Source organism: Nelumbo lutea, chromosome 5 (assembly GCF_056320005.1).
Source record: "Nelumbo lutea isolate HS-2025 chromosome 5, American lotus-T2T, whole genome shotgun sequence".
Taxonomy (NCBI): domain Eukaryota; kingdom Viridiplantae; phylum Streptophyta; class Magnoliopsida; order Proteales; family Nelumbonaceae; genus Nelumbo; species Nelumbo lutea.
This window is the reverse complement of record NC_142688.1, coordinates 44,191,080-44,218,065: the sequence shown is the minus strand read 5'-3', so window position 1 is coordinate 44,218,065 and position 26,986 is coordinate 44,191,080. Positions and strand designations below refer to the sequence as shown.

The 26,986-nt window shown below is 41.1% G+C and overlaps 1 protein-coding gene across 4 annotated transcripts in view; it reads right to left on the bottom strand.

The window, feature by feature from the left end:
- LOC148852063 (phosphatidylinositol 4-phosphate 5-kinase 7-like) overlaps positions 1 to 26,986 on the bottom strand; it is a 119,317-nt gene that overhangs the window by 75,411 nt on the left and 16,920 nt on the right. For all 4 annotated transcript variants that reach the window (XM_088943435.1, XM_088943437.1, XM_088943436.1 and 1 more), the window contains exon 4: positions 19,124 to 19,291. In XM_088943435.1, the coding sequence (XP_088799561.1) occupies positions 19,124 to 19,291 (168 nt within the window). The remainder of the gene's footprint in view (positions 1 to 19,123; positions 19,292 to 26,986) is intronic.

Here is a 26,986-nt window from a genome sequence, read left to right as displayed (position 1 = left end):
AAAAATAAAAGAATAATGAGATCCTCCTTCCTCTTCTTCCTCCTCCTCCTCCACCTGTTTTTTCCTCCTCATCCCCCCTTCTTAAGGAGGCTTACACCTCCTTGAGTTCAGGAGGCTTATGCCTCTTACGTTATGAACTACGCTTCACGCCTCCACGTAGTGGAATGCCTCGTGTCACGCTTCAATGTTTTAAAACATTGCAATATTTATTCCATCTATGACTATCATGAGGTTAATTTGGTTCATGATTGTAAATATTTTCTTGTCTTCAATTTCTGCGATCATCTTGTTCATGTTGTAGATGTAGTCATGGTTTAAAATGTCAACGTAATGTATTTCCTAATATTTCCATTTTAATGGGTACTGAAACGAAGTATTATTGGAACTGACATATTTCCCAATGCTTTATTGTCTTTTATGTTGTTTCCAACAGATTTTACTTTGTTAGTTATATGAATCAATGTTTTAAAAGGCATTTGAGGCATATGCCTGGAGGCGTGCCTTGAGGCGACACACACACACACACACACACACACACACAATCAGAATGTCCTGAGGAGTACTTTGGAAGCACAGATGCCTCTAAGGGGTATGTCTCAAAACAGAAAGAAAGAAAGAAAACAAAAGAACTTCGAAGTTAAGCGTGCTTGGGTGAGAGTAGTACTAGGATGGGTGACCTTCTGGGAAGTCCTCGTGTTGTATGCCAACTTTTTGGGTCTTTTATTGAGAAAAGTTAAATGAGATAGATAACAGTTTTCCTTCCATGGTCTCCTTTCTATTGCAATCAGTAATGGTGACCTCTCGATGACTGATAGTGACTGGATCCAAAACATTTGAACTAGAAGCTTTGTTTAACAACCATCTAAGAGAACTGGTGATAACAGAACATGGTAGAGGTGATTGGACGAGGTTAAGCCTGAAGGAGGAGGAGGTTTAATGAACGGTGAATCTGTTTCAGGCGATCTTAGAGAACCGGGAAAGAAGCTTTGAACTTCGTAGGCTGGTAGAGAGGAGAAGAATAATATGCTTCCAACTAAATGAAGATAGATGGGGAAAATTTGTTCACTAAGTCAATGGGAAGGATCTGATAAAATGTGTAGCCTCTGTATTCCAGAAGAAGCAAACAAAAGAGGATGGAAGTCGTTCTTATAGAGTCTGGTTTTGTTCCTGTTTTACAAAGAAACCCCCTCAGCCTCTCTCCCTCTGTTGGATTCCTTTCTGCAGCTAAAAAAAGGAAGCAGAGTGGTGTGGTCTGGTGGGTCGACCTACATTTCTGTTATCCATTAATCTGGACCTTTCGGGAAGTGGAAGGATGCATTTATTTGTACAAAACTAAAGGTAAAGGTTTGAGTTGGAGGGACGTGGAACTAGGGCTGTCTGCTAACCTTCACACCCCCATCTACTGCACCTAAGGCCTTTTGATTCTAATAGGGTGGTGGGTTTTTCTCCTTCTGAGGAGTTGGTCTCAACTTGTACTAGATTAGAATCGGTGCTCATTTATGGGAAATAGGTTTCGATTACTCGTTGTTTGGCAATGGTAAACGCAGTTCCAGATAGCCTAAACTTCAACAACTAAGTGGCAATTCATGGTCTCCCATTTTATCTTTGGACCAAAGAGTATGGAGGTTAGCATGACTTTGAATGGAAGTGCTTTTGGACATCTAAATATGTTGAAAAGAAGCTTGGTGGGTCACTTTGTTAATTTGGACCCGGATGAGGAAGCTATGAAGGAGTGGGAAATCGTTGTATGGAGACCATCCAACTCCTTTCAAGTTAGGAAGTTGTGTAGAGAGACTGGGCCGAATGCGCCTTAGTTTTCTTTGTTTTAATTAGCTTTATTTCTGCTGTTGGTTCTGCTGTAGTGGGCCTTCTTTATGAGCCTGTTTTTAATTCTTTTTGTTTATGCTTAAGTCAGCCACCCAACTAATGAACTCTTGTACCTTTACACAGTTTTTATTTCAGCATATATAAATCAAATGAGAGAAGGGAGATAGATCAAACTATTATCTTCTCTTCATTCTTTCATATTCTTCCTAAAGGTTCTTCTGAAACTCTTCATCCTTTCTTTCTCTTTCTATTTTAATTTTATTTTCTGAATTATTACAAGTGTGTTTTGCAACTTGGTATCAGAGCAAGTTCCCACCTTTGACATTTTCCTCTTTTTTGGTCCCTACACAGCGTGTATGGAGAACTTATCAGCTGATTAATTAGCAACTTATGTTGCTCAGTTGGGAGGGTTGTTGGAGTTTTTCATCCCTAGTTGAAGCCCAAGGCAGTTTTTGGAGAATTTTCCCAAAAGCCCTAGATAACTGGAGAAACTTAGTTATGGGTTCTAGAGACACTTTGAAGTTGGTGCTTGGGCACTAAAGTGAAGTTTTTTGATTTCCTTTAAGATCGATTTAGGTTGGACAATGTTCTGGAACCTTTGGTAGTGGGTGCACTTTCTCTTCTTCTTCCGTCCTATTGGGTCTTGTGAAACCCTAGTTTTGGGTGGTTGAAGAGTAGTTTTTGCTTTGGGTTAGCAATTCTTGATTAGTAAAGCCCTAATTTGATTTTCGTTTACATTCGTTTAGTCAATGAAGCAAACTGGAGGAGGAACCAAATATCCCACAATTCTGGATTTGGACATGGAGGGTCTGTGGAGACTTTGTTAAGAGTAGTGTCCAGTGTAATTGGATGGAACCAATTATTTGGTCTGTCCCAATCTATAAAGATACATATGTTTAGTTAACGAAAATGGGGTTACATCACCAGGAGCAAGAGGAAACCTGTGGAGAATGATCCTACCTATAAGAGGTGGGTGCAAGAAAATTACACAGTAGTGGGGCTGGTTAGTAAACTTCACCCACAGATTAGTTACCACTACCTATGGATGGTAATTGCAAACTTAGTGTGGGACAGTGCCACAGAGACCTATTCCCAAAAGCTGAATATTGCCCGAGCCTACAAATTAAAGAAAGTAGTCATACAAGATTGCAACTAGTCGTAGGTTTTGAATAGAAACTAAAAGAAGAGAAGAAGAGAAGAAGAGAAGAAAGAAGGAGAGGGAGAACTCGAGAGAGATTTCTGAGAAAAGAGAGAGTGGTTGTGTTAAAACAGCCCACTCTAAATTTATATTCATAGTATCATAATTGTAAAAGGATTGAAAATTTGCTTACATGGCAACGTAAAAAGATAAGATAAGATAAAGCTGAAATAAACTAATCATAACTAATTGCTGTCATACAAACACAGTGGGGACCACACCCGTGGGGTCCACATCAGTGTTCTCTACAGTCCCCCTCAAGTTGGGAATAGATATTTGTCATTCCCAACTTGCATAGGTCTGCCTCTAGCTTCTTCCTCGAAACAGCCTTGGTGAGAAGATCTGCAAGCTACGTGTCGGAGGTGATGTACGGAAGACATACTTCTTGAGATGTAACCCTTTTTCTGATAAAATGTCGGTCCACTTCAATATGCTTACTTCTGTCATGCTGTATTGGATTATGGGCTATATTAATGGTAGCCTGATTATCACAGTATAGTATTAAGGGCTTCTCATAAACAATACCCAACTCCTCAAATAGTGATTTCAAGCATAGAATTTCAGCCACACTATTTTCCATGGACCTATATTCAGCTTCAACACTGGTACGATAAACAACAATTTGTTTCTTACTCCTCCAAGAGACAAGATTACCTCCTACAAAAGCACAATATCCAGATGTTGATCTTCTATCATCAACACACCCAGCCCAATTAGCATATGTGTAAACTTCTATCTTCATGTGGTTATTATTCTTGAATAAAATGCCTCTGCTTGGGCATCTCTTTAAATATGCCAATATCCTCTCAACTGCAAGTAGGTGAGTAGTTCTAAGAGAGTGCATATACTGACTAACAACAATGACTACATAATTGATGTCTGGTCGTGTGAGACAAAGATAGAGAAGTTTTCCAACTAACCGTTGGAACATAACTTTATCTTCAAGAGGCTTTCCATCCTCTGCACTGAACTTGTGGTTCTGTTCAATAGGTGTGTCATCATGCTTAATACCTAACTTTCCAGTTTCTTCCAACAAGTTAAGGACATACTTTCTTTGAGAAACAAAAATCCCATGAATGGACCTAGCTACCTCAATACCCAAGAAGTATTGTAGCTCTCCTAGATCTTTCGCCTCAAACTCTTGATGAAAGAGTTGCTTAAGAGACTTAGTCTCACTGTGGTCTGACTGGGCCTACACATATAAGAACTTTTCAAGGGCTTGTCTGAATCTATCAAACCAGGCTCTAGGGGACTGTTTTAGTCCATACAAGGCTTTGTTCAACCGACAAACCTTCTTTCCTGTCTCTGCACCATAAAATCCAAGAGGTAACTACATGTAAACTTCTTCCTACAAGTCTCTGTTGAGGAAGGCCTTTTTAACACCCATCTGAAACAAAGGCCAAGAGTAACTGGCTGCAAGAGAAAATGAGACTCTGATAGTGGTCATCTTTGCTACTGGTGCAAAAGTCTCCAAGTAGTCAATACCATATGTCTGAGTAAATCCCTTTGCAACTAATTGGGCCTTATACCTTTCAATGGAACCATTGACATTATGTTTAACAGTGAACACCCATCTACATCCAACCGGTTTCTTCCCTTTAGGCTAATCAACTATCTCCTAGGTATTGTTTCTGATGAGGGCATCCATTTATACTTTTATTGCATCCTTCCACTCAGGAATTGACAAGGCTTCCTGCACTGTTCTGGGAATGGGAATATCATCAATGGGTGCAAGAAAGGACTTGTAAGAGGGGGACAGATGATCATAGAACAAGAACTAGGAAATGCAGTGAGCTGTGGATGTGGTGCAACGACATTTGCCTTTACGGACTACAATAGGGAGGTCAAGGTCATCTAATGAAGGTGAAGGCTCAATAGTGGAAGGTATCTCATCTGTAATATTTGATAAAGGGATTGTGGTACCTAGATCTGGATATGTAGAAGGAACTATGGTACCTGGATTTGGATTCACAGAAAGAACTGGGGCTTGCCTGGATTGCTGATGACCAAAATCAACTTGCCTCCACTGTCTGTGATAGATTCTCACATCCCTGCACCTCTAACAACCCTCCCCATTACATCCCTCTTCACTTAATGGAACAGGTAAATGAACTTTTGATGAGTTAATCCCAACCTCACTACTCTCCCCCTGAGGAGAAACCCTTGGATAATAGGGTACATCCTTAAAGAAGGTGACATCCATAGAGACACATCTCTTCCTAGAAGTGGGTTTATAGCAGCAATATCCCTTTTGAGTTTGTGCATAACCAAGGAAGATACATTTTGAGGCCTTACGATGGAATGATGAGGACCAAGAATCTGAACAAAGCAAGTACACCCAAAGGTTTTAAGGGGAATGGTAAACAACTCTTTATCAGGATATAGTAGAAGATCAAGACTGTAATCAGTCTTGAATCCTAATAGGTTTTAGGTTTGCAAAACAGAAGAAAAGGAGGGAGAAAGGAGAGAGAATAGAAGAGAAACAAGAGAACACAAGTTGTTGAAAGGAGGGACAGATTCTTACTGATCTGCCGCCGCCACTCTCTTAATATTTATAGGTTATGTTTAGTACATAATGGAAAGGACAAATCTGCCCTTGGTACTTACATAATAATTAAGTAAATAAAAGCTGAAATAAATAACAATTGAATTAACAAGCTGACTCAAATTGACACTACTACAACTAAAACAAATAACTACACTGCTGTCCTACGAACACAGTGGGGACCACTGTAGTGGGGCCCACATCAGTGTTCTCTACACTCCCCCTCAAGTTGGGAGTAGATATCTATCATGCCCAACTTGGATAGGCCTGTCTCTAACTTCTTCCTTGGTACAACCTTGGTGAGGATATCCGCAAGCTGCATATTAGATGTGATGTACGGAAGACACACTTCTTGTGATGTGACCCTTTCTCGCACAAAATGTCGATCAACTTCGATATGTTTAGTTCTGTCATGCTGCACTGGGTTGTGGGCTATATTAATAGCTGCCTGATTATCACAATACACCATTAAGGGCTTTTCATAGTCAATACCCAACTCTTCAAGTAGTGACCTCAGCCATAAGATTTCAGCCACTCCATTAGCCATTGACCTGTATTCTGCTTCAGCACTGGAGCGAGAAACAATACTCTGCTTCTTACTCCTCCAAGAGACAAGGTTACCTCCCACCAGGGCACAATATCCAGAGGTAGACCTTCTGTCATCAACACTTCCAGCCCAATCGGCATCTGTATAGACTTCCACCTTCATGTGATTATTGTTCTTGAGCAATATACCTCTACCCGGGCATCTCTTCAAGTATGCTAATATTCTCTGCCGCAAGAAGATGAGAAGTTCTAGGGGAGTGCATGTACTGGCTAACAACACTAACTGCATAGCTGATATCCGGCCGAGTGAGGCAGAGATATAGAAGCTTTCCAACCAACCGTTGGAACATAACTCTGTCTTCAAGAGGCTCCCCACCCTCTGCACTAATCTTGTGATTTTGTTCGATGGGTGTATCAACCGGCTTAACACCCAACTTTCCAGTTTCCGCCAACAGATCTAGAACATATTTTCTCTGAGAGATAAAAATCCCCTGCTTGGATCTAGCAACCTCAATACCCAAAAAGTACCGTAGTGCACCAAGATCTTTCACCTCAAACTCTTGATGAAGGAGCTGTTTGAGGGACTCAATCTCATGACTGTCATTTCCTGTCACCACAATATCATCAACATATACTGCTAGTAGTGTCAGAGAGGACTCCACCCTCTTGATGAATAGTGTATGATCTGACTGGGCCTGTACATAACCAAACCTTCCAAGGGCTAATCTGAACCTATCAAACCAGGCTCTAGGTGACTGCTTCAAACCATACAATGCCTTGTTCAGTCGGCAAACCTTCTTACCTGTCTCTGTATCATAGAATCCAGGAGGCAACTGCATGTAAACCTCTTCTTGTAAGTCTCCATTCAGAAATGCATTTTTAACATCCATCTGAAACAAGGGCCAAGAATGATTTGCTACAAGGGATAACAAAACTCGAATGGTGGTCATCTTGGCTACCGGGGCAAAGGTCTCCAAGTAGTCTATACCATAAGTCTGAGTGAACCCCTTTGCAACCGGCCGGGCTTTGTACCTTTCAATAGAGCCATCAGCATTATGCTTCACAGTGAACACCCATCTGCATCCCACCAGTTTCTTTCCTTTTGGTGGGTCAACCAGTGCCCAAGTATTATTCTTCAACAGGGTATCCATTTCGACTTGCATTGCATCTTTCCATTCTGGAACTGATAAGGCTTCTTGCACTGTTCTTGGAATAGGGACATCGGCAATGGAAGTGAGATAGGACCGGTAAGATGATGATAGACGATCATAGGATAAGAATTGTGAGATGCTGTGAGCTGTAGAAGTGGTGCAATGTCGTTTCCCTTTGCGAATGGCAATAGGGAGATCAAGGTCATCCACAGGAGGGGAAGTGGCAACAGTGAGAGGTATCTCAGTAGGCTCTGGATCTGAAGCCGCAGAAGGAACTGGAGCTGGCCGGGACTGCTGAAGACTAGGATCAACCTGCCTGCATCGCCTGTGATAGACTCTCAACTCCGGCTCCCTCTGACCACCCTCACCACTACAACCTTCATTACCCAGTGGAATAGGTAAAGGAACAACCCCACTTCTACTAGCCCCACTTCCACTCTCACTACTCTCCCCCTGAGGAAGGAAACTCAAAACAACCCCACTCTCACTGCTCTCCCCCTGAGGAGAAACCCTAGGATAATAGGGTGTCTCCTCAAAGAAGGTGACATCCATGCAGACAAACCGTTTTCCTGAAACCGGATCGTAGCAGCAATAACCCTTTTGAGTTTGTGCATAACCAAGGAAAATGCATTTGGAGGCCTTAGGTTCAAACTTGGAATGATGAGGCCCGAGAAGCTGAACAAAACAGGTACAACCAAAGGTTTTAAGGGGAACAATGAACAACTCCTTGTCTGGGTATAGAAGGGAAAAGGGGGTTCTCATATCAAGGACCATGAAAGGAACTCGATTAATGAGATAAACTGTCATGAGGATAGCATCACCCCAGAAGCGAATAGGTACATTGGAGGTAAACATAATGCTTCTAACCACCTCCAAGATATGCCTATTCTTCCTTTCAGCAATGCCGTTCTGCTGTGGTGTATAAGGGCAAGTGCTCTGGTGAATAACTCCATGGCTAAGAAGGTAGGAGGTCAATGGCTGAGCAAAGTATTCCTTTGCATTATCAGATCTAAGGACTTTGATTTTGGTTCCAAACTGAGTGAGAACCATCTGATGGAAGTTTTGGGTCAGAGCAGGAACCTCATCCCGAGAACGCATAAGATAGACCCAAGAAAACCGGGTATGGTCATCAACAAACAGTAGAAAATATCTGTACCCACCCATAGAAGAGATATGATATGGCCCCCAAACATCAGTATGCACAATATCAAAAGAGGAATTACTCCTTTTATTACTTAAAGAATAAGAGGTTCTACAATGTTTGGCAAACTCACAACTATCAACACTTCAACTTTGATAACTCAACAGACTCAAATAAAGTAGGAAACAGACTCTTCAAAGACTTAAAAGACAAATGACCTAATCAGTTATGCCAAAGCATAACCGAACTCACAGACTGGAAAACAAAAGACTTCTTTTCCACTGACTCCTCCCAACGAGAACTCTCTCCAAGCAGATAGATCACGTTCGTCTCACGGCCAGTCTCAATCACCTTCCTCGTCTCCAAATCCTGAAAAACACATCGGTCAGGGAAAAAGGTTACTGAACAGTTCATGTGTTTGGTAATACTACTAACTGAAAGCAGGTTAGTATCAAGCTTAGGAACATGCAAGACAGAAGATAAAGAGATAGTATCCGATAGCTTAATGTCCCCCTTGCCCGAAATGGGAACAAGAGAGCCATCAGCAATGGATACTCTATCTCGGCCAGAGGACAAGTGATAAGAAGTGAACAAAGATGGAAAGCTAGTCATATGGTCAGATGCACCTGAATCTATTACCCAACAGTGATCAATATTACCTGGAGCTGAAGCATGGTAAGCTGAGGCTCAAGTACCTGAATGTGCAAATGCAGATGTGGCAGGAGCTGATGGTGACTGAGATGGCTGAGCTGAACTCCCAACTTCCTTTTCCAACTGTATGAGGGCAGCCCGAACGGCAGCTAAAGTCTCTAGGGATGTGCCTGATGAGGATGTTGAATCAGTGTTCACTGCCATATGAGCATTACCCTTCTTATTTCTTAGTTTTGCTGGGACCAAGTGAGGATGTAGCTTCCAACAAGTATCTTCTGTGTGCTTGGGTTTCTTGCAATGTTCACATACCAGATCCCTTTTATCTTCCTTCATCCGGTCCCTTTCTGAGTCACCCCCTGGCTTGGGTTTAATAGCTGTCAAGGCTGGGAAAGAGGGCTGAGGCTGCATCATGACTTTCCTTCTGGTCTCTTCACTATGCACCAGGGAGTATGCTTGAGAGAGGGTCGCACTATCTCTTGTCAATATCTGTTGTCGCACAATGTCATATTCTGAATTCAAACCAGCCAGAAACTCATATACCCTATTCGTCTCGGCTTGCTTTCTGTGAGTCTGTGCATCTTTGGGACTCTCCCACTCAAGGGTCTCTAGATGGTCAATCTCATGCCACAAGGATTTCAAGGTAGAGAATTAGACAGAAACTGGCTTCTCTCCTTGTTTAAGGCTGTTCACCTCACACTTCAGTTCATAGGCTCTGGCAACATTAAGGGGTTGGGAATAGGTTTCTTTCACAACATCCCATATCTCTTTGGCTGTCTTGGCCCACAAGTAATTTCGGCTGATATGTGGCTGCATAGAATTACACAGCCATGCCATAACTAAATAGTTCTCTTGAACCCACTTGGTGAATGTTGGGTCCTCCTTGGAAGGTTCTTTCACATCTCCCAAGAGGTAACCCAGTTTTCCCCTTCCTCCAATAGCCATCATGGCTGATTGCACCCACTCCAAATAATTTGACCCATCAAATCTCATAGTTGTAATCTGAAACCCGGTTTCAGATACATTACCATAACTGTGGTTTCCAAAACTACTTTCTCCCTGACCCTTAAACTCCAGATTCAGTGGCTACAAACTGTTAGAGCAATTATACCAGAAAACAGAGTCAAGCAAGTAAGTCTGAAATCTGATCCGAAACCAACACAAATCTGATCTGATCTGAAATCTGATCTGATCCAATCTGAAACCAACCCAAATCTTATCTGAAATCAATCGCCTATCACAGTATATGCAAGAAATCAACTCAAATCTGATCTGAAATCAATCGGCATGCACATTATCAGGCAACCTATCAATCTGAGATGCTATTTTCTGAAATCACTACTGTGGGGCCCACTGCTGCGAGAGCAAAAATAGGGTTTCAACTGTAAGTTTGAAGTAAGTGCTCAGTTGCATTCTCCAAGTAGTCCGCACAAGTGGGACTTGTCATAGGGCAATATGAAACCCTAAAAACTAATCACCTTTGAAGAGGAGGGTTCGGCCCAACAGTCAAACCCTAGAGACAAACTTAACCACAGTTCGGCAAGCCAAACCCTAGAACAAACTTGAACACAGTTCGGCACCTCTTTCTAGATAGGTCCAACCTATCTCGGCTGGTTGTAGTCTCTGAAACTCAATAAAAAAAAAAAACTTACTGATTACCTGTCTTCGGTTTAATGTCTTCTAGGGTTACCTGAACCCTAACCTTCGCTGCCTCTTCCTGATTACCAACTCTCTGCAAGCCGCGGCAAGCCTTCAACTGCTGCGAACCTCTCCTGGTAATCTCCAAGATTCAGCCACCGAAAAACTTTTTCAAAGCTTCTAGCCCTAGCTAGTCCTCATGTGGTCGGCTGGACTAGACACACATGAGAAGCCCTAGATAGGCTCTGATACCAAGTAGAAGATCAAGATTGTAATCAGTCTTGAATCCTAAAAGGTTTTAGGTTTACAAAACAGAAGAGAAAGTGAGAGAAAGGAGAGAGAATAGAAGAGAAGCAAGAGAACACAAGTTGTTGAAAGGAGGGACAGATTCTAACAGATCTGCTGTCGCCACTCTCTTAATATTTATAGGTTATGTTTAGTACATAATGGAAAGGACTCATCTGCCCTTGGTACTTACATAATAAATAAAGTAAATAAAAACTTAAATAAATAACAACTGAATTAACAAACTGACTCAAACTGACACTACTATAACTGAAACAAATAACTACACTGTTGTCCTACGAACACAGTGGGGACCACTGCAGTGGGGCCCACATCCGTGTTCTCTACAGTTATTAACATCCGAACAGAGGAGAAGAGAGGAAGGAGAAGAAAAGAGGAAGAGAGGATAGAAGAGAGAAGAGAAGAGAGATTTGGAGTCAACATCAGTACTGGCAATACCAGTTTATATTAATATATATAGGGTGACCATAATTAGAAGGGAAAGGACCCTTATGCCCCTACTTAAGTTACAACATAAAAAAAAAAGAATGTTATGCTATAGTTTAAATTTTTGGTAAGCTTAGAGATAGATAAGAGGTTGGGAGCAACATTGGGAACATGTAAAATTGATTTAAGAGAGAGATCCTTGCTTAAGTTAACCTCCACTTTCCTACAGATGGTGGAGAGGGAACCATCAGCAACTCTCATCTTATCTTGGCCAAACATCAAATGGTAAGAGGAAAATAAAGAAGACGTGTGTCATATGGTCAGTAGCACCGAAATCAATAATCCAAGAATTAAACACTATAGGACTAGTCACACTGTGAACAAAGACAATACCTGATTCGGCAAGAGAGGTGGAAGCAAGGGAATTGTTTCTTAGATGAGCCATGGCTCGGCTAAGGATTTCTACCTCATCAATAGTGAAATCAAAGGACCCTGATGTAAAGGAATTAGTGGTTTGTCCCATTTGAGGAGGTGCAACTATAGGTGTGTTCTTTAGGCTTTCACCGTTGTTACTTATGACAACATTTCCACTTGTTTTTTGACCCTTCTTAGGCTTCTCGTCTTGCTCTTTTATTCTGGTTTACCCAATTTTTTTATCGCCCTCCTCTCTAGGGTTTTGCAGATTTCTCAAGAACCACTAGGAGATTAAGGGAAAGGTTGAAAAGCAATGGTTGTTTTTCTCTATAGGAGGCCTTCATGCCTCTGGTTTGTGGTGCAGTGGCTGTTTATTGTGATTGGTAGGAAGCTCTCTATACGATGGTACAAAGAGAGCAGGTTCGGGTGAACAGTGTTCAGCTGAGTACAAGTTGGTTCTGCAGAGTGCAGTGTAAGTGTTTGGTTTAATGGCTGAGTGATTTCAGCCCTTGGATTTGATGTGTGAATGGTTCTGCAGTGTGTAATATAGGTGTTTGGTTTAATGACTGAGTGATTTTAGCTCTTGTATTTGGTGTGTGAGTGGTTCTGCAGTGTGCAGTACAGGAGTTTGATTTAATGACTGAGTGATTTCAGCTTTTGTATTTGATGTGTAATGTGTATTTGAAGAAGTTGGTGGTGCTGAAAGTGAAATAAGTTTTGTGGAAGTGCGTGAGGTAGTGCTGAATACTTGAAGGTGAATACTCTACATATTGCAGTGATTTCTTTGTGAGGTAAGGTGAATTAGTTAAGATGGCATTGATTGGAGATGGGAATGACAATAAAACAAGCGTTATGATTTCTCCAGATTACTTAAATGTTCAAATGACATCTATTAAGTTAAATGGTGAGAATTATGTGCTGTGGGCAAAATCCGTGGAGGTGTTTTTAAAATGCAAGAAAAAAGTAAAACATGTGAAAGAGGAGAAACCCTCCTCTGAATCTCTAGGGTTTAGTGACTGGGAACAGGAAGATGCACAAATAATGACATGGCTGTGAAATAGCATGGAACCAAAAATTAGCGTGACTTTATGTTCCTAGATACATCTAAAGAAATCTGGGATCATGCTAAGAAACTGTATTCCGGGCAAGACAATACAACTAGGGTGTATCAGTTGTACCAAGAGTACTTCAATCTGAAGCAAGGCAGTCAAAGCTTGGAGGAATACTATGCAAGTTCGAGGAATATCCAAAATGAGCTCAATGTGTATCATCCTCTGACACAGGATGTTCAGATTCAGCAACAACAACGTGAGCAACTTGATGTAACAAGGTTTTTGGTGGGTTTGAAGGCTGAATATGAGCCGGTCCGAGCACAAATACTGGGAGGGTCTGCTCTTCCCTCACCTCACTTGAAGAAGTTTTTGCCAGTCTTAGGAGGAATCTATTGAGTCTATAGAGCATTCTTCTCTCTCAGACAGATCTGATTATGTGGTGACTAGAGGAGGAGGCCGTGGAAATAGAGGTGGTGGTGGTGATCGTGGACTTCCAGGTAACCATGTTGGTCCCATGTTTAACTGTGCTGGTGGCCAGAGTGGAGGTCGGGACTCAGGCGGAGGTCGTGGTAAAGGAAGAAGTAATACCCCAAGGAAGTGTACATACTATGGATTAGAGGGGCACACGGTTAATTTCTGCTATGATTTACATGGTCCACCCAACACTTGGGCTAACCATGTTGTGACTAAGGGTAGTGTGGTACAGCTACTGAAAGTCAGCAAACTGACATGATCCCCTCCACATCTACTGGCGTTTCTGGGAAGGAGATGGTGAGTGTACCCCATGCAGTATATAAGCAGTTCCTTCAAACATCTTCTCAGCAAAACACAGCTACCCTTTCCCATTCAAGTATGGCTTGCTTGGCTTCCAAGCCTTCACACTGGATCATTGACTCCGGAGCCTCGGACCATATGCCTGGGACTCCTAATGTATTTTCTTCTCTTTCTCGGTCCTCCACATCTCAAATAGTTACTCTTGCTAATGGTTCTACATCTCCCATCTGTGGTGTTGGTGATGTTGATCGATCTTCCTTGTCTTTACAATTTGTTTTATATGTCCCCAAGTTCCCCTTTAACCTTATGTCTGTTAGTAGATTAACCAAGTCACTTAATTGTTCCATAACCTTTTATCCCTCTGCTTGTGTGTTTCAAGATCTCAAGACGGGGATGAAGATTGGTGGAGGGCATGAGGTAGGTGGATTGTATTACCTTGATGGTGGTGGCCCTCCAGTAGCTTTCCAGTCATCTCTTACTCCTCTTCAATGGCACTGCAGACTTGGTCATCCTTTTCTCAAGGCTATGAAGTTGCTCATTCCTTCCTTGAGTCATCTTTCATCTTTGGATTGTGAGTCATGTCAGCTTCGGAAACATCATAGAGTCTCTTTTAGTCCAAGAGTTGATAGTCATGTCTTGAGTCCTTTTTCTTTAGTTCATTCTGATGTCTGGGGTCCGACCAAAGTGATGTCATACAATGGCTATAAGTATTTTGTAATTTTTGTGATGACTTTTCAAGGATGACATGGATTTATCTTATGAAAGATCGCAGTGAATTGTTTTCTATTTTTCAAAAATTTTATGCTGAAATACGTACCCAATTTAGTGTTCATATTAAAATTCTTCACTCTGATAATGCCAAAGAGTACACCTCAATACCATTTCAACAATACTTAGAGCACCATGGGATAATTCATCAAACTTCTTGTGCCTACAGCCCACAACAGAACGGTGTAGCTGAACAGAAAAATCGACATCTCCTTGAAACTGCTCGGTCTTTGATGCTTAATATGAATGTCCCAAACCATTTTTGGAGTGATGTTGTCCTCACATCCTATTTTCTCATCAATCGGATGCCCATGTCCATCCTTGGAAGTCAATCCCCCTTCTCGGTGTTGTTTCACACCTTGTCTCCATTTCCTCTCACCCCAAGAGTCTTTGGATGTGTTTGTTTTGTTCAAAACTTAGGGCCTGATTTAGACAAGTTAGATGCACGAGCTACTAAGTGTATCTTCTTTGGCTACTCAAGGACTCAGAAAGGGTATAAGTGCTATAACCCTAACTTCCATAAGTCATTTGTGTGCTCCGATGTCACCTTCTTTGAATCAGTTCCTTTTCTCTCAGATACTGTGGTTTCTTCTCCTTCCCCCGTAGTTCCTCTTCCCATCCTTATTGCGGATCCCCTTCCCGTGGTTCCCATTCCAGTTGCAGATTCACCTCGCATGCCAATTACTACTGAGAGGCCACCAATCAAACAAGTGTATACTCACAGAAGAGCATCGGCCCCTCCTCCAATTCAGCCCTCCTTGACAGATCTTGTCATTGCTTCTTCTCCCTTGGACCTTGATCTTCCTATAGCCCTGTGGAAAGGTAAACGCATTTGTACTTCTCATCCTATTTCACACTATGTTTCAGCTGCTCACCTTTCTGTTTCTCATCGCAACTTTATATCATTTCTATCATCTGTTTCCATTCTCAAGACTATCTAGGAAGCCCTTACCTCCCCAAGGTGGCGGCAAGCCATGGAAGAGGAACTCTCTGCTCTACAACACAATCACACGTGGGAACTCACTGCTCTTCCTCTTGGTAAGCATGTTGTTGGGTGTAAGTGGGTCTACATAGTAAAGTATCTTCTAGATGGCAGTGTGGAGCGACTGAAGGCTAGGTTAGTGGCCAAGGGCTATTCTCAGCTATATGGTGTGGACTATATGGAGACATTTTCTCCTATGGCTAAAATTGGTTCAATTCGGATGTTGATTTCATTAGCTGCTATGTATGATTGGCCTCTTGTGCAACTTGACATCAAAAATGCTTTCCTACATGGTGATCTCATTGAGGAAGTGTATATGGAGTAACCGCCAGGGTTTGTTGCTCAGTGGGAGGATGGTAAGGTTTGTAGACTCAAAACCGCAATTTATGGACTGAAACAATCTCCACACGCATAGTTTGGCAGGTTCAGTGAAGTAGTGAAAGACTTTGGGATGAAACAATGTCAGGTAGACCATTCTGTGTTCAGCCATGACTCAAAAGATGGGAAAATCTTGCTAGTGGTGTATGTGGATGATATTTTCATAACTGGGAGTGACAGTAACGGGATTGACAGGTTGAAGAAATTTCTACAGGACCACTTCAATACGAAAGATTTGGGTAAGCTGAAGTACTTCCTGGAAATAGAAGTTGCAAGGTCAAGGCATGGAATTAACTTATGTCAAAGAAAATATGTTCTTGACCTACTTGAAGAAACAGGACTGTTAGGTACTAAACCAAAAGAGACTCTTATGGAACTTAATGTCAAGTTGAGTGTTGATGCAGGTGAAGAGTTTGATGATCCTGGAAGATACAGGAGGTTGGTGGGAAAGTTGAATTATCTGACTATTACCCGACCAGATATATCATTTGCTGTGAGTATGGTGAGTCAGTTTATGCAACATCCTTGGATTCCTCATTGGGAAGCAGTTCTAAGGATTGTTAGGTATCTGAAGGGTGCTCCAGGTCGTGGTTTGCTATACCAAAGTGGAGGGACTCATGAAATAGTATGGTATACAGATGTTGATTGGGCTGGTTCTATATCAGACAGGAGATCAACTACAGGGTATTGTACCTTCCTTGGTGGCAATCTTGTAACTTGGAAGATCAAGAAACAACCAGTGGTGGCAAGGAGTAGTGTAGAAGTTGAGTACAGAGCTATGGCTCATACCACATGTGAACTAGTATGGTTGAAGAACGTGCTACAATAGACGGGGTTCTCGGTTGACAAACCCATGAGACTATACTGTAATAACCAAGATGTTGTTCACATCTCTTCCAACCCAGTCTTCCATGAGAGAACCAAGCATATTGAGGTCGATTGTCACTTTGTGAGAGAGAAAGTGATAAGTGGAGTGATAACCACATCTCATGTGAGCTCAGGAAATCAGTGGGCAGATTTCTTTACAAAGGGATTGTCTCAGGGGCAGAGTAGATTATATTTGTGACAAGCTGGGACTATATGACATATACTCTCCAGCTTGAGGGGGAGTGTTAGAGTACACAAATCAGGGGTATTTTGGTCATTTGGGTTTACCTATTTGAGAGTGAAATGTTTGTTTTATTTAAGTTATGTGTCCCATCACTTATGAGGGACAATATGGTCTTTCTTGTAACTATGTTATTGGAGATAAATACAAGTGGGTCGACTAGAGAGAGGACTGAATTTTCTCTAGTGGCAACCCTTCTTCTCCTCTTCTTCTTCTTCTTCTTCTTCTCCTTCTTCTCTACTGTAACCTAGGACTAAATAAGGTTTTCACAAAGTACAAGGTGGTGGTCTAGTTCTTCCCATAGTCCTTCTAAAGTTGCAAAGTAAGTTGCAACAAACATATCCCCTTGTCTCAATACAACAATATCTTGAGTTAGCCTATAAATTCTTGCATTGTTTTTCCGCTATCTATAGGTTTTAGACACCTCCCAAATCATAGAATCTGTAGGGAAGTGTTGAACAGTCCTTGCTACTCTTGGAGTTATTGAGGCAAGCAGCTAGGACATAACAATAGCATTCTCCTTACACCAAGTTGAGTAATCAGCATCATCCTCTTTAGATTCGTTCTTCTGTCCATCTACATAGCCCATAAATTCCCGGGAAGTAATGAAAATCTTGGTTGAAAAAGACCATTCTCTAGAGTTGTAATCATCTAACAACACACTAGTGATCTACAAGCTATGCAGATTTGGGTTTTCCAGGTTTGAAGACCTCCCACTAGTCCTATTGTCCTTGGAGGACACTTCTCCTGATATTGAAGACATATTCTTCCTCTTACAATAACCACAGCTGTAATCTCAATGAGAGGGACAAGATTTCAGACTTACCGGAGATGTAATCTCAATGGACTGAAGCACTCACTGTAACAGTTTTGGGCTGAGAGCAGCTTTTATGGTCAAAAACACCACTTCTGGAAGTCAAACCTGGGCTGTGACCACCCCCTGCAATCTGTTCTAACTCCCAAACAACAACTAGGACTGTCCACTCAGTCCTTCCTAGATCTCTTCTACACAGATCTCTCTAGTAGCCGACATAAATTGTTGGGAAAACCTCTCCTTGGGCCCTACATCCAAGAGAACCCTAGACACAAACCTTTCTGTAGTCTACGACCAATCCTAGGGCTTCTTCACAGTAGCAGAGATAAGAGAAAAGGAAAAACTAGAAGAGAGAAGAGGGAAAGAGGAAAGAAACTAGCTGTAATCAGTCAGGCCGAATGAAGCTCTGATACCATGTTTACTGAAATACAGCAGTAGAAGAAGAAGAAGAGAAGAAGTTTGTGAATGGGTGGCAATATGTTCTCAGCCAGACCTAGAAGCTATTATATATATTCACAATAAGATGTTATAGGAATAGACCAGAATGCCCTTGATTAGTGGTGAGACACTTAGGCATAATAAAATTAAAGAGGTTTAGGCCCAATAACTAAAGGCCCATAACAGACTAAAGAACTTAAACATAAAAAGATAAATAAGCCCACCAACACTTAACCACTCGAACCAACAGTTTTCATCACCGTCTTCCAATTTCTGACACCATCATCTATTAAATAATTGTCTCTTTGTTCCTAGGTTTCTCCTCTCCCCTCTTATAAAACAAAACTATTTTCTACAAACTATAAATGAGTGATCACCACCTCTTCTCCCCTTATTCATCCTCTAAGCAACCCATCTCCATCTGCTCCTGAAGACATCTACAATTACTATAAACAGAGAAGATAAAGGATCACTTTGCTTAATCCCCTCTTGCAAGGAAGAAGCCCACCATCTCATTAATTAGGATTGAAAAATAAAAAAAAAAAAAAATCTCAAGCATGCTTTTATCCAGGCCCTCCACTTTGTCCCAAACAGACATCTTTCCAATTACAAAGCCCAGAAAAGACCGATTCATATGATTTCTCCAAGTCTATTTATAAATCCATCCCCTTCCTCTTGATCTTTCTCTAATAGATACACAGAGAGAGAGTTTTTCATTAATATGATTGTTCTGGCTTTCCAAATGATGCATGACCTAAGATGTTAACATGAACATATGGAAACTTAATTAACATACAACCTTTTTAGGACTCCCACACAGTATGTGCAATCTGGTGCTGAATACTAGATATAGAACAAACCCTTAATTTGAAAATAAATAGACTCTCAACAATATCAATAGATGTACTAAGAAACAAAAGTTTGAATTTATAGAAGATAGAGAAAGCTTTACATATGCTTCATAGATACCTGAAAACCATTGGGCAATAATCTTTCCAATAGAAACCAATAGAATAGTGTGGAGGTGTAAGTTGGGAACCCTTTCTTGGGAAATACATTCTTATTCTAGCCCGAGGTCCAAAGTCAGAGGAGCGAACTTCGCGCCTAGGGACTGGTGTGATCTTCCCAACAGTATACCTGTATATATTAAAACAAGAAACTCAATAATCATCAAGAAACAACACTTAAGTTAAAACAGGTACCCTAATATTAACAAAACTTACAAAGTACAACAAAGACTAGATGATTTCACAAACTACAAATAACAAATCAATATTATAATAAGAAAACTTTGTAAACCTAATTAGACTCGAGATAATCATATATGGTGGATACAGAACAAGCTCATACATCTAAATATGAAATATATCATCATCATTCAAGCTTTATCACAACTATATGGGGTTGGCTACATGAATCCATTGTTAAATTATTGGCACTTAAATCATTTCTTACTATTTCTACCCATGTCCATTTTGGTCTACTCCTTGCCATTCTAGCTCCTTCAACCTGTAACAAATCACTTAATCTTACAGCTGTTGTTGATGGTCTTCTATGCACATCTTAGTCTACTTTATCTCTAATTATGAAATACATATCATGCAAAAAATGTTTCTTGTAAAGGTGATACATCCTTGTTACATATCTACAGAACATATGAGACTAAGTAGCTTCAAAAAACTACACCTGTGTAAGCTCGTCTTACACTGCTGATCCCAAGCCTGAATAAAGGAGGCTTACGTCAAGTTGGCAGTTGGCACTAAAACTTTTGTCAAACCCTCATGAATATGGATCTTGACTTGTCTTTTCATGCGTATGCTAAGGCATTCTCCAGAATCGATGCATTGCACCCTAAACCGAATATAGTTTTAAGTGGGCAAGGGTTTGATAGGATGGTCCGTGTAAGTGACCTACCACGGCAACACCCAAGTGTGGTGTCAAATAGGCAAGGGTTCTTGCATCCTTCTAAATGGGGGTGGGTAAAGGCTAGTCCAAAAAACACGACTTCGTTTAGCCACTTGGAACAAAGGAACATTAACAAAAGAAACCATGGAATTGGTAGACACTATGAAGAAGACAAGAGTTAATATTATATGCCTACAAGAAACTAAATAGAAGAGTAAAAAAGCTAAAGAAATTGATGGATACAAATTATGGTATAAGAGAGGCAAACAATAGAAATGGTGTAGCGAAAATAGTAGATAAGGATTTAAAAAATGAAATTGTAAATGTTAAAAGAATTAGGATAAAATAATTTTAATTAGACTTGTTTTAGGTGAGGAAATCATTAACATAATTAGTGCTTATGCACCTCAAGTGGGTTTAGAAGAAAACATTAAAAGACAATTTTTGTAAAAACTTAGAACAATTAACCCAAGAAATTCCAAATGAAGAGAATATTTTTATAGGAGACTTAAATGGGCATGTAGGAAAAAAGTGTAGGATATAATATGGTGCATTGAGGATTTAGATTTGGGGAGAGGAATGAATCAGGAGATACAATATTAGATTTTTCAATAGCTTATGAGTTATGATATGGCAATTTTAAACAACTTTTTCCAAAAGAAGGATGAACACACTTGAATAAAAGAAACAGAAAAAGAACTGTATTTCTGGTGTAGTATTCCTTTCAAAATTGTGCATACTGATGTTTGGGGACTTTATCATTGAAGAAAACTGAAGAGAGGAGAACTTGAGAGTTCGGTAATGAGGGTTTGAGAATGAGAGTTTCAAACCTAACTCTCTCTCAGCACCCTAACACTATTTTATTAAGATAGATTTGAATAATTACAAGGAGGCCCTTAGTTGGGCTAGAATTTACAAAGAACATAATATAGACAGGATGGGCCCAGAATAAGGCCCATTACAAAAAAACATATATAACAAGAAAGAATAAACATCCTATGGGCCATTCGGCCCATCTTCTCTACACTCCCCCTCAAGCTGAGCATAGATGTTAATCATGCCAAGTTTGTTGGTATCATGCTGAAGTTTTGCCTTGGGAATGCCTTTGGTGAGAAAATCTGCCAACTGTCCTTCAGATGTGATGAAAGGAAGACACACTTCACCCGAAGAGACCATTTCCCTAATGAAGTGTCGATCAACTTCAATATGCTTAGTTCTATCATGTTGCACTAGGTTGTGAGCAATGTTGATGGCAGCCTGATTATCACAGTACAACATCATTGGCTTGTCATATTCAACCCCAAGTTCTTCCATCAATGATTTTAGCCATAATAATTCAAAAACTCCATGTGCCATGGCCCTGTATTCTGTTTCAGCGGAAGACTAAGCAACAACCGATTGTTTCTTGCTTCTCCAAGAAACAACATTACCAGCCACCAAGCTGCAATACCCAGAAGTAGATCTTCTGTTATCAATGTTTCCAGCCCAGCCAGCATCGATGTAGGCTTCAAGTTTCATATAACCATGCTTGGTAAACAGAATACCCTTTCCTGGGGAGCCCTTCAAATAACATAGGATTCTCTCTGCTGCTGCCATATGAGTGTCTCAAGGAGCATGCATGAATTGGCTAATGCAACTGACTGCATATGCAATATCTGGCCGAGTCATGCATAGGTACAAAAGTTTCCCAAGAAGTCTGAAAGATTCCTTTGTCTTCTAACAATGTCCCATCTGAGGCTGAGAGTTTATGACTCATATCAATAGGAGTACCAACTGATCTAACACCCATCTTTCCAGTTTCAGAGAGAAAGTCAAGAACATACTTCCTTTGGGAGATAAGAATTCCATCCTTGGATCAAGCCACTTCTATGCCAAGAAAGTATCTCAATTCCCCCAAATCTTTAATCTCAAACTCTGTATGGAGAAAATATTTTAGATCATGAATTCCTGAAACATCATTACCGGTCACTACAATATCATCTACATACACAATGAGGTATACTGCTAGAGGTCCACTCCTCTTCACAAAAAGAGTATGATCGGACTGTGTCTGCACATAACCAAAGTTAATAAGTGTTGTTCTAAATCTCTCAAACCATGCTCTAAGAGACTGTTTTAGTCCATAAAGAGATTTCTTCAGCCTACATACCATCCCTTTCATATCAGTTCCATACATCCCGGGAGGAAGAGACATATAAACCTCCTCATGTAATTCACCATTCAGAAATGCATTCTTCACATCCAATTGATAAAGGGGCCACTCAAAGTGAGCAGCTAAAGATAGAAGAACCCTCACAGATGTCATCTTGGCAACAGTTGCAAATGTCTCCAAATAATCAATCCCATATGTCTGTGTATAGCCTTTTGCAACCAGCCTGGCCTTGTACCTTTCAATGGTGCCATCAGCTCGGTATTTGATAGTAAAGACCCATTTGCAACCGACTGGATCCTTCCCTTCAGGCAAATCCACCACTTCCCATGTGTCATTCTTGTGTAGGGCATCGATTTCAGATCTCATAGCATCCCTCCATTCTGAAATCTTAAGAACTTTTGACACAGACCTGGGAATAGGGTTAGAAGCAACAGAAGAGAGATAGGCAAAGTATGAAGGTGAAAGCAATCTATAAGAAAGGTGCTTGGAAATGCAGTGTGCAATGCACTTCCGTTTTTCTTTCCTAACAGCAATGGGAATATCAAGGTCAGGGAAGGATGACTCCAAAGGTGTTGAAACAGGACCTGTTGTCTCTTCTGTGACTGGAAGTGTATGAGGCTCATGTATTGTAGGAGAAACAACCTACACATTTCTGGATCTTTGCCTTTGATACACTTTGGGATTAAGGATAGGACGAGGAGGTAGAGTACTGGGACAGGGAGAGTGGAACGACTGATCCACCCTTGATACATTTGAAGGAGAAGCAGACACATCAAGAGACTCAACAGGGACAGGAAGAGGAAGAGCAAACACCTGTGACAAATCCTCCCTCTGTGGACAATGTCCTTCTGGAGATGAACCATAAAAGGAGGAAAGCTCATCAAAGGTGACATCCATTGAGACATACCGAGTGCCAGTCTTTGGATCAAAACAACAATAACCCTTCTGTCTGGGGGAATAACCAAGGAAGATACACTTTTGAGCTTTGGGTTCAAATTTATGCCTTTGGACACTTGGAACATGTACATAACAGGTGCATCCAAAGACACGAATAGGAACAAGAAAAATGTCCTTGTCCGGATGAAGGAGATTGAAGGGAGACTTAAACCCCAAAACCCTGGATGGCATACGGTTTATAAGGTAGGTAGTAGTAAGAACAGCAACTGTATTCTGTTCTGGGGTCCTAGCACATGAGCTTTGATGAATAACCCCCATGTCAGAGAGATAGCAGGATAGGTTCTTCTCAAAATATTATTTTGCATTGTCAGATCTGAAGATTTTAATCCTGGTGTCAAATTGGGTTAGAACAAATTCATAGAATTGTCTTACAAGTCTTGGAACTTCATCACAGGATTTCATCAGGAATATTCAAGTGAACCGAGAAAAGTCATCAATAAACAGGATAAAATATTTGTAGCCACCCATGGAGGGTAAGTGGTAAAGCCCCCACACATCAGAATGCACAATATTAAAAGGAAAAGAAGATCTTTTATTGCTCAAAAGATATTTTTTTCTACAATGCTTTGATAACTCACAAGACTCACAAGGAAGACTGGACAAACTAATTCCCTTAAACAGTTCAGGGAATAGATGACTCAAGGCAGAAAAAGACAGTTGACCAAAACGACGATGACACAACATAATCCGACTAACAGACTCTGAACAAACAAATCCGAGAGCAACATTCCCAAGATGATCAATGCATTATCCCGGAGTATCAAGCAGGTATATTCCGTTCGCCTCATGGCCACTCCCAATCACCTTCTGAGACTCTATATCCTGAAAAACACAGTAAGAAGGAAAAAAAGTTACACAACTGTTTAGTGACTTGGTTAAACACTTACAGACAACAAATTTGTATTTAGTTTAGGTACATGAAGGGCAGAAGGTAGGAACAAGGATTCCGTAGCCTTGATGGTTCCCTTACCAGAGATAAGGGCAAGTGAACCATCAGCTAAAGTGATTTTATCACGTCCAGGAAGCAAGTCATATGAAACAAACAAGGTAGAAAGATTGGTCATATGGTCAGAAGCACCTGAGTCAATAATCCAAGGGATCTTGAGATTACCCGAAGTGGTAGCATGATTGGCAGAAGCCCTTATACCTGAATGAGCAAATGTAAAAGAAGCAGAATTTCTTGAAGGGTTGGAAGGAGAATTCACCCAGCTTCCTGAAGGGTTGGAAGGAGAATTTCCCAAACTTTTCATATTCTGCTCTCATGGCTTCCAACTGTGCAGAAGCAAACATCTCTTTAGTATAGTACTTGTCACTATCTGGCCCGACAGCTATATTTGCACTTCCTGATCTTTTACTATCATGTTTTTTTCTGAAACCGAATGGGAACAAGATTAGGATGTAATTTCCAGCACTTGTCTTTGGTGTGCTTCGGCTTCTTGCAATACTCACATATAACTTCTTTCTTTCCTGTGCCACCAGAAGTTCCAGCATTCCCTTTAGGTTTAACCCCCATATTCGCAATGTGATCACTAATATCAGCCCCTTGAACCTGGACAGCCCTTCTACTCTCTTCACTACTCACCAATGCATAAGCTTGTGACAACGAGACACACTCCTTGGAAAGAATATTTTGTGATATCATATTCTGGGTTTAGTCCAATTAAGAACTCAAACACCAAGTTCCTTTCAACCAATTTTCTGTAGGTCTCTGCATCATTGGTGGTGTCCCAAGTTACAGCTTCTATTACGTCAATCTCTTGTCATAGAGACTTCAGGGTTGAGAAATCTGTTAGAATCTGTCCCTCCTTTCAACAACTTGTGTTCTCTTGCTTCTCTTCTATTCTCTCTCCTTTCTATCACTTTCTCTTCTGTTTTGCAAACCTAAAACCTTTTAGGATTCAAGACTGATTACAGTCTTGATCTTCTACTTGGTATCAGAGCCTATCTAGGGCTTCTCATGTGTGTCTAGTCCAGCCGACCACATGAGGACTAGCTAGGGCTAGAAGCTTTGAAAAAGTTTTTCGGTGGCTGAATCTTGGAGATTACCAGGAGAGGTTCGCAGCAGTTGAAGGCTTGCCGCGGCTTGCAGAGAGTTGGTAATCAGGAAGAGGCAGCGAAGGTTAGGGTTCAGGTAACCCTAGAAGACATTAAACCGAAGACAGGTAATCAGTAAGTTTTTTTTTTTTATTGAGTTTCAGAGACTACAACCAGCCGAGATAGGTTGGACCTATCTAGAAAGAGGTGCCGAACTGTGTTCAAGTTTGTTCTAGGGTTTGGCTTGCCGAACTGTGGTTAAGTTTGTCTCTAGGGTTTGACTGTTGGGCCGAACCCTCCTCTTCAAAGGTGATTAGTTTTTAGGGTTTCATATTGCCCTATGACAAGTCCCACTTGTGCGGACTACTTGGAGAATGCAACTGAGCACTTACTTCAAACTTACAGTTGAAACCCTATTTTTGCTCTCGCAGCAGTGGGCCCCACAGTAGTGATTTCAGAAAATAGCATCTCAGATTGATAGGTTGCCTGATAATGTGCATGCCGATTGATTTCAGATCAGATTTGAGTTGATTTCTTGCATATACTGTGATAGGCGATTGATTTCAGATAAGATTTGGGTTGGTTTCAGATTGGATCAGATCAGATTTCAGATCAGATCAGATTTGTGTTGGTTTCGGATCAGATTTCAGACTTACTTGCTTGACTCTGTTTTCTGGTATAATTGCTCTAACAGTTTGTAGCCACTGAATCTGGAGTTTAAGGGTCAGGGAGAAAGTAGTTTTGGAAACCACAGTTATGGTAATGTATCTGAAACCGGGTTTCAGATTACAACTATGAGATTTGATGGGTCAAATTATTTGGAGTGGGTGCAATCAGCCATGATGGCTATTGGAGGAAGGGGAAAACTGGGTTACCTCTTGGGAGATGTGAAAGAACCTTCCAAGGAGGACCCAACATTCACCAAGTGGGTTCAAGAGAACTATTTAGTTATGGCATGGCTGTGTAATTCTATGCAGCCACATATCAGCCGAAATTACTTGTGGGCCAAGACAGCCAAAGAGATATGGGATGTTGTGAAAGAAACCTATTCCCAACCCCTTAATGTTGCCAGAGCCTATGAACTGAAGTGTGAGGTGAACAGCCTTAAACAAGGAGAGAAGCCAGTTTCTGTCTAATTCTCTACCTTGAAATCCTTGTGGCATGAGATTGACCATCTAGAGACCCTTGAGTGGGAGAGTCCCAAAGATGCACAGACTCACAGAAAGCAAGCCGAGACGAATAGGGTATATGAGTTTCTGGCTGGTTTGAATTCAGAATATGACATTGTGCGACAACAGATATTGACAAGAGATAGTGCGACCCTCTCTCAAGCATACTCCCTGGTGCATAGTGAAGAGACCAGAAGGAAAGTCATGATGCAGCCTCAGCCCTCTTTCCCAGCCTTGACAGCTATTAAACCCAAGCCAGGGGGTGACTCAGAAAGGGACCGGATGAAGGAAGATAAAAGGGATCTGGTATGTGAACATTGCAAGAAACCCAAGCACACAGAAGATACTTGTTGGAAGCTACATCCTCACTTGGTCCCAGCAAAACTAAGAAATAAGAAGGGTAATGCTCATATGGCAGTGAACACTGATTCAACATCCTCATCAGGCACATCCCTAGAGACTTTAGCTGCCGTTCGGGCTGCCCTCATACAGTTGGAAAAGGAAGTTGGGAGTTCAGCTCAGCCATCTCAGTCACCATCAGCTCCTGCCACATCTGCATTTGCACATTCAGGTACTTGAGCCTCAGCTTACCATGCTTCAGCTCCAGGTAATATT